Source organism: Oncorhynchus kisutch, linkage group LG20, assembly GCF_002021735.2.
Source record: "Oncorhynchus kisutch isolate 150728-3 linkage group LG20, Okis_V2, whole genome shotgun sequence".
Classification (NCBI taxonomy): domain Eukaryota; kingdom Metazoa; phylum Chordata; class Actinopteri; order Salmoniformes; family Salmonidae; genus Oncorhynchus; species Oncorhynchus kisutch.
In genome coordinates, this window is record NC_034193.2 from 19,335,888 (window position 1) to 19,352,949 (window position 17,062).

At 45.8% G+C, this 17,062-nt stretch overlaps 1 protein-coding gene across 1 annotated transcript; it reads right to left on the minus strand.

Moving 5' to 3' along the window:
- Positions 1–10,402: 10,402 nt before the first annotated feature.
- On the minus strand, positions 10,403–11,911 carry LOC116355557 (proline-rich proteoglycan 2-like). Its single transcript, XM_031800009.1, has 2 exons — positions 11,837–11,911; positions 10,403–10,879 (listed from the first exon to the last, which is right to left on the minus strand). The coding sequence occupies exons 1-2, from the start codon at positions 11,909–11,911 to the stop codon at positions 10,403–10,405; spliced, it is 552 nt and encodes a 183-aa protein (XP_031655869.1).
- Positions 11,912–17,062: the final 5,151 nt, after the last annotated feature.

A 17,062-nucleotide genomic window follows, 5' to 3' on the forward strand; every position in this document is an offset into this window, starting at 1 on the left:
TGGGCGGAAGTTCAAATCTTGGGTAAACATCTGTTATGAACATGAATAACTTCAACAGGAGGATGGCATAGATGAATAAATCAATTCTACAATGTAGAATGCACACAGACAGTTCTATCCAAACAAAACACTGAAATGGAAGACGGAAAGTTTCTCTGAAAGTCTATAATGTGTTAAGAGAGACACAATGAGGCCTCCCGAGTGTGTCACAACCGGCCGTGACCGGGAGTCCCATGAGGCTGCGCACAATTGGCCCAGTGTCGTCTGGATTAGGGGAGGGTTTGCTTGGCTCATCTAGCGACTCCTTGTGGTGGGCTTGGTGCCTGCAGGCTGACCTCGGTGGTCAGTTGGGCGGTGTTTCCTCCGACACATTTGTGCGGCTAGCTTCCCGGGTTAAGAGTGCCGGTGTTAAGAAGCACGGTTTGGCGGTTCATGTTTCGGAGGACGCATGACTCAACCTTCTCCTCTCCCGAGCCCGTCGGGGAGTTGCAGCGATGAGACAAGATTGTAATTGGATCGCAATTGTATATCACAAAATTGTGGAGAAAAAGGGGGAGTCCGTAAGGTCTCTACTCATCCAGGAAAGACAGCGTGGCATTTTCATTGACTTTCATTGACTTTCATTGTGGGTAAAAAGTGTATAAAACATTAAGAACACCTGTTCTGTCCATGACAGACTGAACAGGTGAATCCAGATGAAAGCTCTGATCCCTTATTGAATCCCTTGTAAAAATCGACTTCAATCAGTGTAAATGAAGGGGAGGAGACAGGTTTTAAAAAAGTTTTTTAAGCCTTGAGACAATTGAGACATGGATTGTGTATGTGTGCCATTCAGAGGGTGAATGGGAAAGACAAAATATATACGATTTTTCACGCTCAACAGTTTCCTGTGTGTATCGAGAATGATCCACCACCCAAAAGATATTCAGACTGCTTGACACAACAGTGGGAAGCATTGGAGTCAACAGGGGCCAGCATCTCAGTGGAACGCTTTCGACACCTTGTAACGTCCATGCCCCGACAAATTGAGGCTGTTCTGAGGGCAAAGGGGGATGCAAATCCATATTAGGAAGGTGTTCTTAATGCTTTGTACACTCAATGTACATGTGGGAAGAACCACAGCGTTTCCATTTCGTAGATGACTAAAATGGGGTCACTTTGTCACTTTCAATGACAGTATCTGTTGACTGCAAGTGATTTCTAACAGCAAGCTGGTGTTACACTTCCGTATGCTATCACGCTTTACCATCAGCATTTAGGAATTAATCGCATGAAGAGAAAAGTGTGAAAAGGGATATTTTTCTGCCAGAATGGCCGCAATTATATGATATTATATAAGTTGTGTTTTGTGGGAAATACTGCATCTGAATATAATTATACCCACACTTGGCTTGCATGGACAACTTAACATACACAATGAGAATAACGCCGTTTAGAACTGCTGAAAAATAACTCTCTTGGCTGTGAGCACAAGGATTGTGCAGAGGCATTGGAAAGGTCGAGCTAACCCAATGGGCAAAGACTGGTAGAATCAACGTTGTTTCGACGTCATTTCAACCCGAAAATTCAATGTGATGACGTTGAATCGACGTGGAAAACTGATTAGAAAGTCATCAACACAAGGGAATTTCATATGTTTTTCACCCAACTTTTAACATACATCAAAACTAGACGTTGAAATGATGTCTCTGCCCAGTGGGAGAGGACTGTTAAACATTCTGACAGCATCAGTTGAGGCTGCCTTACCTGCTCTTAAAGGTCAATAAATACCTAACGCCGTATACCTAAAGTGAAGGTAGCATTAACCTATCCACATGTAACATATAGATTTTCATTAGCATACCCATCAAAAGTCCCAATGCATAGTTACACCTCACTCTTCTATGTTTCAAGTTATTATGTAAAAACGATCATAACCGATGACAATTTATTGACGGAATTTTTGGGGGAGCATTTGGTCAACAAGATCACTCTCAATCCCATAGATGTGCATGCTACTGCATGTGAGTATGTCCAACATCAGAAAAAAACGGAAGCGTTTCGTTGTGACACTATGGCTCCTAGCGTTGAGTAATACCCCCAAAAGGTGCCTCGTTATCCCAGCCATCACCGCCGCTCCTCCCTGCCACCGTGGCAGTACCCGCCTGGCACCGTACCGTGTGGCATGGGGCTGCTTCCTAGCCTAGTACGGCCAGGCAGGTTCTGACCTGAAATTAAATTAAGATTTACATCTGCCAGGGGTGGTGCCGGCCCGGCCGTGCAGGGATATTACAGCTGTGCGCTGGGAGCAGGGGTGGCCGGGGGGTGGCAGAGGGGGATGCAGAGGGGAGGGAATGGGGGTGGAGGTGGTGGGGGTTGTCTGCTGAACTGTCACAGCTCCACGCCTGGCTGGCCGCGCTCCTATTAACACTGCAGAGACAAAGGGGTGACACATTCCAGCCCGCAAGGGGCAGATATACACACACGTACACGCACACATGCACCGGGTGCACACACACATTCAGGTGTATATACACTCCGACAGAAAACACACTCAAAACACAATATACACACAATGATATAAACAACTGTCGCACACAAAACCACGAACATATACACATGTGCACACTGACACACATAAAAAGCAACAAAAAATAAAAAACATCTATTGCTCGACTCACAGCAGGGGAGAGAGAACTGTGTGTGTGTGTGGGGGGGTGGGGGGGGGGGGTCACACATCGACACAAACACAACCAACACATCATGGTTCACACACAGCTCGGCTGATGGATGGAGGGTGGTAGAAAGCGATACCAGAGCATGACATGATTGAACTTTGGGACATCTCTGTTCTCGACAGCTTCAACAAGCAGAGGGCACCCGGTGGTCACCAGGGGCATGGCTTCGGTCAATTTCGGTCAACAGGGGGAGGGGAGGAGGCAGATATGGGAAAAGTGGGGGATGGGAGAGGGCACATGAGGCGTCAACGTGTCATCGTAATGTCAGCCGATGTCAAGTGTACTCATCGTTGGCTGTAATTTTCAGAGCAATTAGAGTGCTTTATATTGAGAACCTGGATCACAAACAGAGGGGCTGGTTGGCTGTTGCATCGATCCTCACAGCCATGTAGAGAGACAAACACACACAGACACACACGCCATCCTTACAAACCCTGCCAGCTAGTAGCACTTTTTAGTAGCACAGCTAGTAGAAGGTTTCTCACTTTTCTAGTTTTCATTCCAGTTTTCTGCTGCAGGTTTCTCACTTTTCTGGTTTTCATTCCAGTTTTCTGCTGCAGGTTTCTCACTTTTCTGGTTTTCATTCCAGTTTTCTGCTGCAGGTTTCTCACTTTTCTGGTTTTCATTCCAGTTTTCTGCTGCAGGTTTCTCACTTTTCTGGTTTTCATTCTAGTTTTCTGCTACAGGTGATCTATTCCAGTTTTCTGCTGCAGATTCTGACTTTTCTCATTTTCATTCCAGTTTTCTGCTGCATATCAAAATCTAATCAAATCAACTGTGTGGTGTGTATGTGGTCGCATACACATATTTAGCAGATTGCTGGTTTTCCTAACAGTAATATTTTCGACAATACACACCAATACAATAAAAGAGTTAAAGAATGGAATTAAGAAAAATATAAATATTAGGACAAGCTAGCAATGTCGAAGTCCGGAGTATAAATATATATATTGACAAAAAATATGCAACATGTAAAGTGTTGATCCCATGTTTCATGAGCTGAAATAAAAGATCCCAGAAATATTCCTTATGCACAAAAAGCTTAATTCTCTCAAATTGTGTGGACAAATTTGTTTACATCCCTGTTAGTTAGCATTTCTCCTTTGCCAAGATAATCCCTCCACCTGACAGGTGTGGCATATCAAGAAGCTGTTTAAACAGCATGACCATTACACAGGTGCACCTTGTGTTGGGGACAATAAAAGGCCACTCTAAAATGTGCAGTTTTGTCACACAATGCACACACTGTCAGAAACCCTCTCAGTGAAGCTCATCTGCATGCTCGTCATCTTCGCTTGATCTGACTGCAGTTTGGCGTCGTAACCGACTTCAGTAGGCAAATGCTCACCTTCGATGGCCACTGCCACGCTGGAGAAGTGTGCTCTTCATGGATGAATCCTGGTTTCAACTCTACCGGGCAGATGGCAGAGAGTTTATAGGCAAGCGGTTTGCTGATGTCAACGTTGTGGGGTTACAGTATGGGCAGGCATAAGCTACGGACAAGGAGCACAATTGTGTTTTATCGATGGCAATTTGAATGCACAGAGATACCATGATGAGGCGAATTGTCATGCCATTCATCCACCACCATCACTTCATGTTTCAGATGGTAATGCAAGGCCCTATGTTGCAAGGATCTGTGCACAATCCCTGGAAACTGAAAATCTCCCAGTTCTTCCATGGTCTGCATATGCAACAGACATGTCACCCATTGAGCATGTTTGGGATGCTCTGGATCGACGTGTACCACAGCGTGTTCCAGTTCCCACCAAAATCCAACAACTTTGCACAGCCATTAAAGAGGAGTGGGACAACATCCCACAGGCCACAATCAACAGCCTGATCAACTCTATATGAGGGAGATGTGTTGTGCTGCATGAGGCAAATGGTGATCACACCAGATACTGACTGGTTTTCTGATCCACGCACCTATTTGTTTTTAAGGTATATGTCACCAACAGATGCATATCTGTATTCCCAGTCATGTGAAAATCCATAGATTTTGGTCTAATTCATTTATTTCAATTGACGGATTTCCTTGTATGAACTGTAACTCAGTCAAAATGTTGAAATTGTTGCATGTTGCATTTACATTTTTGTTCAGTGTATACAGTGGCAAGAAAAAGTATGTGAATCCTTTGGAATTACCTGGATTTCTGCATAAATTGGTCATAAAATTAGACCTGATCTTCTTAAACTAATAATTTACACATTTTGTATTTTTCTTGTCTATATTGAATACATAATTTATACATTCACAGTGTAGGTTGGGAAAAGTATGTGAACCCCATTGAGGCTAATGACTTCTCCAAACGCTAATTGGAGTCAGGAGTCAGCTAACCTGGATTACAGCCTTGAGTCTTCTTCAGTATGACGCAACAAGCTTGGCACACTTTTATTCTCTGTAGATCCTCTCAAGATCTGTCACGCTGGATGGGGAGCGTTGCTGTACAGCTATTTTCAGGTCTCTCCAGAGAAGTTCGATCGGGTTCATGTCCGGGCTCTGGCTGGGCCACTCAAGGATATTTAGAGACTTGTCCCCAAGCCACTCCTGCATTTTCTTGGATGTGTGCTTAGTGACATTGTCTTGTTCGAAGGTGAACCTTCACCCCCAGGATGAGAACCTGAGAGCTCTGGAGCAGGTTTTCATCAAGGATCTCTCCGTTCATCTTTCCCTCAACCCTGACTAGCTTCCCATTCCCTGCCGCTGAAAAACATCCCCACACATAATGCTGCCACCACCATGTTTTACCATACGGATGGTGCCAGGTTTCCTCCAGACATACCGCTTGGCATTCAGGCCAAAGAGTTCAATCTTGTTTTCATCAGACCAGCGAATCTTGTTCAAATCAAATCAAATCAAATGTTTCTCATGGTCTGAGGGTCCTTTAGGTGCCTTTTGACAAACTCAGAGTGGGCTGGCATGTGCCTTTTACTGAGGAGTGGCTTCCATCAAGCAACTCTATCATGAAGGCCTGATTGGTGGAGTGCTGCAGAGATGGTTGTCCTTCTGGAAGGTTCTCCCATCTCCACAAAGGATCTCTGTAGCTCTGTCAGAGTGACCATTGGGTACTTGGTCTCCTCCCTGGCCATGGCCCTTCTCCCCTGATTGCTCAGTTTGGCTGGACGACCAGCTCTAGGAAGAGTCTTGGTGGTCCCAAACTTCTTCCATTTAAGAACGATAGAAGCCACTGTGTTCTTGGGGACCTTCTATGCTGCAGAAATGTTTTGGTACCCCTCCTCAGATCTGTGCCTCGACACAATCCTATCTCGGAGCTCTACGGACAATTCCTTCGACCCCATGGCTTAATTTTTGCTCTGACATGCACTGTCAACTGCAGGACCTTTATATAAACAGGTGTGTACCTTTCCAAATCATGTCCAATCATTCGAATTTACCACAAGTGGACTGCAATCAAGTTACAGAAACATCTCAAGGATGATCAATGGAAACAGGATGCACCTGAGCAGAATTTTGAGTCATAGCAAAGGGTCTGAGGAAATTCTTAAAACCTATTTTCTCATTGTCCTTATGGGGTGTCGTGTGTAGATTGATGAGGAAAAACATTTATTTAATCAAAGAATAAGGCTGTAAGATTTACATTACAGCCTTATTCTAAAATGGATTAAATAAATGTGTAAAAAGTGAAGGGGTCTGAATACTTTCCAAATGCACTGTATATATAATGAGATGTATAGACATTATGGACAGTATATGGATAGAATATGTAGTATGTCTGAAGAATACGTAGGGTAGAATAGTATACTGTATGTACAGCAATAGATACATAGGATAGGCCTTGACTAGAATACAGTATATACATATGAAGTGGGTAAAACAGTATGTTAACATTATTACAGTGACCAGTGTTCCATGTCTAAGTACATAGGCAGCAGGCTCTGAGGTGCAGGGTTGAGTAACCGGGTGGTAGCTGGCTAGTGACAGTGACTAAAGTTCAATGTGGGGTGATGGGTGGAGGCTGGCTAGTGGTGACTATTTATCAGTCTGAAGGCCTTGAGATAGAAACTGTTTTTTAGAAGCTGTTCTTCGGTCCCAGCTTTGATGCACCTGTACTGACCTCGCCGTCTGGATGGTAGGCCGTGGCTCGTGGCTCTTGGTGATATTTATGGCCTTCCTGTGTCACTGGGTGCTCTAGATTTCCCGAAGGGCAGGCAGATTCCAGTTTTCTGCTCTCTAATGCTCTCTCTGTCCTTTTCTTTCTTTCTGTCACTCATCGCCTCTCTTCATAACAATGTCACAGTCAGCAAAAGATTTCAACATATTCCTCTCATGATTATACATTTGTGTAGTTTTTCTTTGAAATGTATTTAGATTTTCCCGACATTGCTCAATTGCTACTGAATGTAGCGACTTCTGTGTGACAAAGGGTCTGATTTGAGGGGTCTGATTTGGGGGTCTGATTTGAGGGTTCACTTTGAGGGTCTGATTTGAGGGTCTGGTTTGTGGGTCTGATTTTAAGGGTCTGTTTTGGGGGTCTGATCTGAAGGTCTGATTTGAGGGCCAAATTTGGAGGTCTGATTTGAGCATCTAATTTGAGGGTCTAATTTGAGGGTCTGGTTTGGGGGTCTGATTTTAAGGGTCTGATTTGAGGGTCTGATTTGAGGGTCCGACTTGGGGGTCTGATTTGAGGGCCAAATTTGGAGGTCTGATTTGAGGATCCAATTTGAGGGTCTGATTTGGGGGTCTGATTTGAGGGTCTGATTTGAGGAGGGCACCTCGTTTTGACACAGCTAATATCAGCCATATGGTCCCAGTCCTTTTTCTCACACCTTGGGGAATGTCTGCCCCCCTTTTTGACATGAGTCTGGCTTCCTGCCTAGCGCCATCTCACTCCTAACCCCACATACACACACTATCCTCACCACACTTCACCATGCAAACCACTATACCAGCTTATGTCAACAGCATCCACAGCAGCCTAAGCAGACATAGTGGATCATGTGACATGATTGAAATTAAACAACAACAAACTCTACTGTTTTTTTTTTGTGGAAATGTTGAAATTATGGCATGGAGTGTTTCCCACAGTCTACTAAGGGCAACACAAATGCCTATTATCATCTATACTGAACAAAAATATAAACCCAACATGCAACCATTTCTAATATTTTACTATAGTCACAGTTCATAGAAGGAAATCAGTCAATTGAAATAAATTAATTAGGCCCTAATCTATGGATTTCACATGACTAGGCAGGGGTGCAGCCATGTGTGGGCCTTGGAGGGCATAGGCCCACCCACTTGGCAGCCAGGCCCACCCACTGGGGAGCCAGGTCCAGCCAATCAGAATGAGTTTTTCCCCCAAAAAGTGCTTTATTACAGACAGAAATACTCCTCAATTTGAGAGAAATAAGCTTTTTGTGTGTATGAATTATTATTTTTGTTCAGCTCATGAAACAAGTGGCATTTATATTTTTGTCCAGTGTAGTAGGCTCCTAGGGCGTTGGGGATGGGGTTGAGGATGGGGTTAAACCGTGAGCTACGGCTCCGATGCTCATAGGTTAAATCCTAGTAGGCACTTGTTTTGTCATTTTAGCTTTCTGTTTTAACTGGTTTTGACTGACAGATAACATAGAGCAAAGTATTCCGTAATTAAAAGGGCAACACACTCCATAATATTGCAGCAAAGGCCGCCCCACTCGCCACAATAAAAACGACCAGCCATGCAATATCTCTGTTGCTGCAGGTATAGTCAGTGCTTGACTTGGGCAGGAGCTCATCGGAGCTGAGTACCGACACCTCAAATGTTCTACTGCTTGTGCTCCTGTTCCTCTTATAGAATATTAGCTCAAAGTATTGTGGAGCTCCTGCACATAAATATAAAGATTACCGGCACCTAAAATGAGTACCGGCACCTGTTCCAGTCCAAGTCAACCACTGGCTATAATGAGGTAGGGTGTTGTCTTTGGAGATTATGTTGAGTGATTCATGTATAACTGTTCTAAGACATTAGCACTACATAACAACACCATTTGAATCTTATTTTGTTATTGGTGACTTGGTTGTGTGAGAAAAGACACAGACTGGGAGAGAGATGGTTGAATGAGAGAGAGAGAGTGAAGAGAGAGTGGGGGGGGGGCAAGAGAAGTAGGTTGCTGAGAATGTCAGGTGCCAGTGTGGTAGGCTGGTGGCTGGTTGATGGTTGCTCTGGGTACATCTATATGTGCGCCTGGTTGAACACTGTTCTAAATCTGATACAGCTTCACAGCTCTGCTGCTATCATGGCTGCCTGGCTCATGCCTGGCTGACTGACTCACCAGGCCATCAGCAGGAGAGAGAAGCTGGGCATGTCTACTGGTATCAGACTGAAGTCAAAGCCCTCCATCCCTCCATCCCCGTCACCTTCACAAAGCCTTAGTGTCTCCCTCCACTCGGGTGTCCTCCCGCGTCAACCCACGCGTTAGTGACACACGTCTATCCTGGGCGCTGCTGCCATCCCATTCGCCCCCTGTGCCCACGTCCTGTCTGCTTGCGTTGGCACCACCCGTGTCACCACCAGCCACTCGCCACCCCAGCGCTTGTGCCCAGACTGTCTCTGACTCCCTGTGCCCTCCCCAGCGAAGGGGAATTATTGTCACTGGAAGATTTCAAGCGCCCTCGCCATCGTAAGTCAAAGATGAGATGTCACAAACACATTACAGTCTTCAGTGGTTGTCACAAGGCATATTGAAGGGGACAAACAGCTCTGGTTGTGACACTGGCATGGCTGTGTGAAACACGTTAGTGCAGAGTGGTTGGATGGATGAGGGCACCAGTAGTGACAAAGGTTTGCAAGACTCAAATCGGAAGCAGTTTGCGAAATGAATAGAGAAGGGGTGAGGAAACTGGAATAAATGTATGAAACACATTTAAAACACCGTATGCATAAAATAAACAACTTTAAATCAAGGTTTTTCATTAAACAACACATTCTCTGTGATTACCAACTGTTCTGACACCACCTTCTGTATTAGTATTTATTTATTTTTTGCACTGATTTGACTGCCGCTTAAATGCCACACCGTGTCCTATGTGATGTATCCTTGTCTGCTCCTTGACCATCTCCCTGGCCTGTGAGTGGTTGTGACGGCAGAAAGAGAGAGAGAGAGGAGGAGGAGGAGGAGGCGCCGCCTGAGACCAGGGCCCGCTATCCTCTCACCTCCCTCCATGTGTAGGTGCAGGATGGAGGATGGATGTATAAATATAAATATTCCCGGCTCCCCCCCCAGGGGCCCGCTTGGTCCAGCAGGGCCCTCGCTGCGCCCCTCCCCCCTCTCCCTCCACACCATCTAATTAGGATGTTGGGCCTTGTTAGGGCCGGCAACCCCAGGGCCTGCTGATACAAAAGTTGATTCTATCAGACGTAACAAGTCAAAGCTACGGGGACAGATGCTAATTTGAATTCATTCAAAGCAAGGGTCAGCTACTGCGACAAACAGAGACCAGGGGGAAAGAGGGGGCAGACTGGTGCTGGAGACCTCACGTCCCCTCATCCCCTCTGAATGTTCACCAACGCACTGGATCTGATGGCAGGTGCACAGTGGATCTGTGAGGTATCAGAGCCCTTATTGTGTAGTTGCCCTCTGTGGGGGATACCGTTTGTGGCAACCTCTGTGGGGGATACTGGCTGTGGCAACCTCAGTGGGGGATACTGGCTGTGGCAGTCTCTGTGAGGGGATACCGGCTATGGCAACCTCTGTGGGGCATACTGACTGTGGTAAGCTCTGTGGGGGATACTGGCTGTGGCAACCTCAGTGGGGGATACTGGCTGTGGCAGTCTCTGTGAGGGGATACCGGCTGTGGCAACCTCTGTGGGGGATACCGGCTGTGGCAACCTCTGTGGGGGATACCGGCTGGGGTAACCTCTGTGGGGGATACCGGCTGTGGCATCCTCTGTGGGGGATACTGACTGTGGTAAGCACTGTGGGAGATACTGGCTGTGGCAACCTCTGTGGGGGATACCGGCTGTGGCATCCTCTGTGGGGGATACTGGCTGTGGCATCCTCTGTGGGGGATACTGACTGTGGTAAGCTCTGTGGGGGATACTGACTGTGGCATCCTCTGTGGGGGATACTGACTGTGGCATCCTCTGTGGGGGATACTGACTGTGGTAACCTCTGTGGGGGATACCGGCTGTGGCATCCTCTGTGGGGGATACCGGCTGTGGCAACAGACAGGACGGGGAACTCCATGTAAGGGCAACAGCCGGGTTACATCGTTCTGTACTGCTTCCTCTTGATTTAGGATGAGGATCTGGGTGGAAATGCTATGAGAAGAGGCATAAAGCATTTTGGGTTCAGTCAATCTGCCAGTCTGTATTCATGTCTTGTCTCAAGCTACTTTCCTCGACCTGTCTTTCCCTCCTTCTTTCCCTTCTTCCATCTCACTCTGCATGGACGCTGTTGGTTTGTCACAGTTCCACTTCCCCCCATGTCGTATACCCTGTTCCCTCGCTCCATCCCACCATCCCTCCCTCCCTTTCTCTCTCTCTTCCCCCTGACCTAGTTTTATCATTTGATCCTGACTGGAAGGTTAACCCCTAGAGGGTACACGGTGTCAGCCTTGCGCCACGTCAATTCCCCCACAAAGGGCAGCCTTTGTCACTTCATATTTTCAAGGCTCCAAAAGTAGGGTCTCTTCATTGTTGTTTATATATGTGTATACGTTCTCCTGTTGGGCGCCCTCGCCTCCCAATCGCCCATTGCCTCCACTCGTCCCCTGTTGCCAGTCACCAGGTGATCCCGCTACTGCTATTGGCGCTGATAGACACAAGTGCACTCAGTGGGGATCTATATGCCTCTATGCACAAACAATTCGTAGACTGGACAATGAATCTCCCAATCCTTCATAGACTGTTTAGTGTAAACAAAAATAGATTTGAGTAGTATCTCAGTATTCAGAGAATTCAAAAAAGTGGGAAAAGTTTTGCTCCCTCAACTAGTTTCTCCGATCCCTCTGTCATCCATCTCCTGTGACTCGGAGAGACAGGGCAGTGTACAGGGTGGTTTAATAATGGGAGGGCCTCGGTCTGATGAGACCAGGCACAAATTAGCCAATGTGTTGTCTTTGCCCCGGCCCGCATGGCTCGACAGCAGAGTGACTGGTGCCAGGGCGTTACAGGGTGTTGGTGCTCCTGGCAGGAAGTGAGCCTGGGCCCTGGTTGCGACCCGATACGGCCACGGTCAGCACCCATCATGCACTGAGGCCTAATGCTACTGATGAGAGGGAGCCCGCCCCGAAGGTCAGTGCATCCGCAAGGTGTGGCCACACAGCGTCAGGATAACCTGAGCTGACAGGCAGGCGCGGCCACACGTGCATATACACACACATACAGTGCGAACACACGTACATACCATAGGAGGCTGGTGGGAGGAGCTATAGGAGGACAGGCTCATTGTAATGGCTGTGTTTGAAACCATTCCATTTATTCCATTCCAGGCATTACAATGAACCCGTACTCCTATAATTCCTCCCACCAGCCTCCTCTGACACACACATCAAAACTATGAAATAACACATATGGAAACATTTAGTAACCAAAAAAGTGATAAACAAATCAAAATATATTTTATATTTGAGATTCTTCAAAGTAGCCACCCTTTGCCTTGATGACAGCTTTGCACACTCTTGGCATTCTCTCAACCAGCTTCATGAGGTAGTCACCTGGAATGCATTTCAATTAACATGTGTGCATGTTAAAGGTTAATTTGTGGAATTTCTTACCTTCTAAATGCGTTTTAGCCAGTCAGTTGTGTAGGGTTGGTAGGGTTGGTATACAGCAGATAGCCCTATTTGGTAAAAGACCAAGTCCATATTATGTCAAGAACCGCTCAAATAAGCAAAGAAAAACGACAGTCCATCATTGCTTTGAGACAAGAACTTTGAAAGTTTCTTCAAGTGCAGTTGCATAAACCCTCAAGCAATATGATGAAACTAGCTCTCATGAGGACCGCCACAGGAAAGGAAGACCCAAAGTTACCTTTCATAGTTTTGATGTCTTCACTATTATTTTACAATGTAGAAAATAGTACAAATAAAGAAAAACCCTTGAAGGAGTAGGTGTGTCCAAACTTTTGACTGATACTGTATGTACAGTTGAAGTCGGAAGTTTACATACACCTTAGCCAAATACATTTAAACTCAATTTTTCACAAGTCCTAACATTTAATCCTAGTAAAAATTCCCTGTTTTAGGTCAGTTAGGATCACCACTTAATTTTAGGAATGTGAAATGTCAGAATAATAGTAGAGAGAATTATTTATTTCAGTTTTTTTTTTTTTCATCACATTCCCAGTGGGTTAGAAGTTTACATACAGTCAATTAGTATTTGGTAGCATTGCCTTTCAATTGTTTAACTTGGGTCAAATGTTTAGGATAGCCTTCCACAAGCTTCCCACAATAAGGTGAGTGAATTTTGGCCCATTCCTCCTGACAGAGCTGGTGTAACTGAGTCAGGTTTATAGGCCTCCTTGCTCGCACACGCTTTTCAGTTCTGCCCACACATTTTTTATGGGGCTTTGTGATGGCCACTCCAATACCTTGACTTTGTTGTCCTTAAGCCATTTTGCAACAACTTTGGAAGTATGCTTGGGGTCATTGTCCATTTGGAAGACCCATTTGCGACCAAGCTTTAACTGATGTCTTGAGATGTTGCTTCAATATATCCACATAATTTTCCTACCTCATGATGCCATCTATTTTGTGAAGTGCACCAGTCCCTACTGCAGCAAAGCACCCCCACAACATGATGCTGCCACCCCCGTGCTTCACGGTTGGGATGGTGTTTTATGGCATGCAAGCATCCCCCTTTTTCCTCCAAACATAATGATAGACATTATGGCCAAACAGTTCTATTTTTGTTTCATCAGACCAGAGGACATTTCTCCAAAAAGTAGGTTTTGGAGCATTGGCTTCTTCTTTGCTGAGCGGCCTTTCAGGTTATGTCGATATAGGAATCGTTTTACTGTGGATATAGATACTTTTGTAACTGTTTCCTCCAGCATCTTCACAATGTCCTTTGCTGTTGTTCTGGGACTGATTTGCACTTTTCACACCAAAGTACATTCATCTCTAGGAGATAGAACACGTCTCCTTCCTGAGTGGCATGACGGCTGCGTGGTCCCATGATGTTTATACTTGCGTACTATTGTTTGTACAGATGAACGTGGTACCTTCAGGCGTTTGGAAATTGCTCCCAAGGATGAACCAGACTTGTGGATGTCTACACATTTTTTATTTTTTGTTTTTATTTTACCAAGATGTCAAGCAAAGAGGCACTGAGTTTGAAGGTAGGCCTTGAAATACATCCACAGGTACACCTCCAATTGACTCAAATGATGTCAATTAGCCTATCAGAAGCTTCTAAAGCCTTGGCATCATTTTCTGGAATTTTCCAAGCTGTTTAAAGGCACAGTCAACTTAGTGTATGTAAATGTCTGACCCATTGGAATTGTGATACAGTAGGTTATAAGTGAAATAATCTGTCTGTGAACAATTGTTGGAAAAATGACTTCTGTCATGCACAAAGTAGATGTCCTAACTGACTTGCTAAAACTATAGTTTGTTAACAAGACATTTGTAGAGTGGTGGAAACACAGACAGACACACACAGAATCATAAAAATACACCAATTCACATGCATACATACAGAGTGGCATAAACACACATACACAAACATACAATCATACCACACAGACATGGACACCACAAAACACACGTTCATACAAACCTCACACACATACATCTATACGGGGCAAGCACATCAGAAACTACTACTACTTCTACTCCATCTGTTTCCTGTCAATCTACAATGGTATTCATTTTTGGAAAGCCCAGAGTGAGCATGCCCAAAGATAATAAAAGTCTATACAGTCAGAGTACCGCAAATGTGATAGTCCCTAATAACCAGCATGTTCATCTTGTGCATTGCGCTGTCCTGTGCTCACGGTCTGAAAATGGCAGAAATGGTTAACAACACGGCTAATAGTGTGGAAACGATCCACTGCTTTGTGTCCCGTGTCTCTGTCATGTTGGCTACTTGGTGCGTGTTTGTGTCAAACGGAGGAAAACGTACGCAGAGGCTAAAAGCTGGATCCTTAAAGGTCAAAAACTTGCACATTCTGCACGAGGCGCATAGAGATTGCATGTGTTAGGTTCTCAATAAGCAGAGTTGCCAATGACGATTACTTGTCAACTCCTATTTATGAACAGGGCTTTTCGGCAAACTCTATTTGATAGATTGATGAGCATTCGCCTTGATTCTCTACTCTTTTTTTCTGAAGACAGTGACTGCTCCCTGAAGTTGAAAATGTCAAGCCAAATGTCACAGTAGATGTTGGTGGAAGATCAGTGGGAGTCCATGATCCATTATGTGTAAATCCAATTCTCAATATTTTTTCAGAGTATCTGGTGGTATCTGGGGGTCAGTGCCCCTTGGTCCCCAGATGCCCATCATGGTAGCAGGGGAGTGTGTATGTGTGTGTTTTTATGCTCCCTGACTGTCTAGCTTTCATTCCAGTGATTATTAGCGAGCTGGACACAGTCAATAAACTGTATGAATGTAGGTCCATTATCATTTCTACACGGTTTCAATTTGGTTGTAGTCATTTTTAAGTATATTGAGTTCGCCCCCCTCCCCCAAAAAAATATATCCCAGTAAAGAGTATCCACTAGCCTCCCGGGTGGCGCAGTGGTCTAGGGCACTGCATCGCAGTGCTAGCTGTGCCACCAGAGACTCTGGGTTCGCACCCAGGCTCTGTCGCAGCCGGCCGCGACCGGGAGGTCCGTGGGGCGACGCACAATTGGCCTAGCATCGTCCGGGTTAGGAAGGGTTTGGCTGGTAGGGATATCCTTGTCTCATCACGCACTAGCGTCTCCTGTGGCTGGCCAGGCGCAGTGCACGCTAACCAGGTCGCCAGGTGCACAGTGTTTCCTCCGACACATTGGTGTGGCTGGCTTCCGGGTTGGATGCGCGCTGTGTTAAGAAGCAGTGCGGCTTGGTTGGGTTGTGTTTCGGAGGACGCATGACTTTCGACCTTCGTCTCTCCCGAGCCCGTATGGGAGTTGTAGCAATGAGACAAGATAGTAACTACTAACAATTGGATACCACGAAATTGGGGAGAAAAGGGGGTAACGTTTTAAAAAAAAATGTTTCTAAGTATCCACTCACATCAAAATAATACATAATACAATTCAAATTCAGTGGGAGTTAGGCTGAAGTAAAGACTGAGGTAAATCAAGGCTGGTTAGTAGGTAGTCAGAGCTGCTGGCAATGACCCTGATGCCACAGAGGAGAGGATGGGGTGGTGGGGTTTGGATGGGGCGGGGGTCTGAAGTGGATAGGTTGGCTGGGGGTGAAAGGAAACACCGGGGCGTTGATCTCCGGGAATGCGGCATGCCAGAGTGCTGGCTCGACAGGCACCAAACCCAAATACCTTTGCCCACCCTCTTCTTGTCTCTCTCTCTACCCCACTTCTTCCTGCTCATCTATCCCGCAGGTTAGCCTTTTTTGTCATGAATCTTGTTCTGGAGGCAGCTCTGCAGAGTGGTCACTAGCTGGCACAGCCACAAAGTTATCAAATCTGATTTTAAACCGAACCTTAACCACGCTGCTAACGCTAATGCCTAACACTAACCTTCAATTAAGACCAAAAAAGCAAATTTTTGTTTTCATTCATTTTTACAATAAAGTACATTTTGACTTTGCAGCTGGCCATCTACCATAAATCGCTCAGTCCTGCCTCGAGGACAAGACTCATCCCAATAAACGTCAACCTGCATCTATCCTTGGGGATATGGAGTGGGCCTCAACTGTCCCACCCCCCCTCCCTCACTTTCCATAGCCCATGAAATAGGAGAGCACCGCTTCTCCGCTTCCTCCAAAAGGATCAGCGCTCGGCTCGGTCTCCGGACGGGACAGCATTCCTTCCCCCAGCATGCTGTCGCTGGCCGGCTGTCACACCGGGTGGCCAGAATAGCCCTGTGACGTCTGCCCCGGTTACTTGAAAAACCACCTTGTCCTGTGAACTGCGAGAGCATGGATACACAAGACAACATCTCTGGCCCAGATGTATCCCTATCTAACGCTGAGTGGGTACGGTGGCACTCACAGGCGCAGGGCCGATGCACTGTTACATAACATACACACCTGGACAGTTGACAGAATTACACACATTCTCTCTCTTTTGTTCCCTAATGTTGTTATTGTGACCTGATCAATAGAAACAGTTGTCAAAGTTCATGTAGTGCCGACTAAACAATATTCAGTGTGTCCTTCATCCTTCAGTTCATAGATGTGTTGAGTTGTATTTAAGGAGAGTATTATGATTGGGGGGTGGGGGTTACC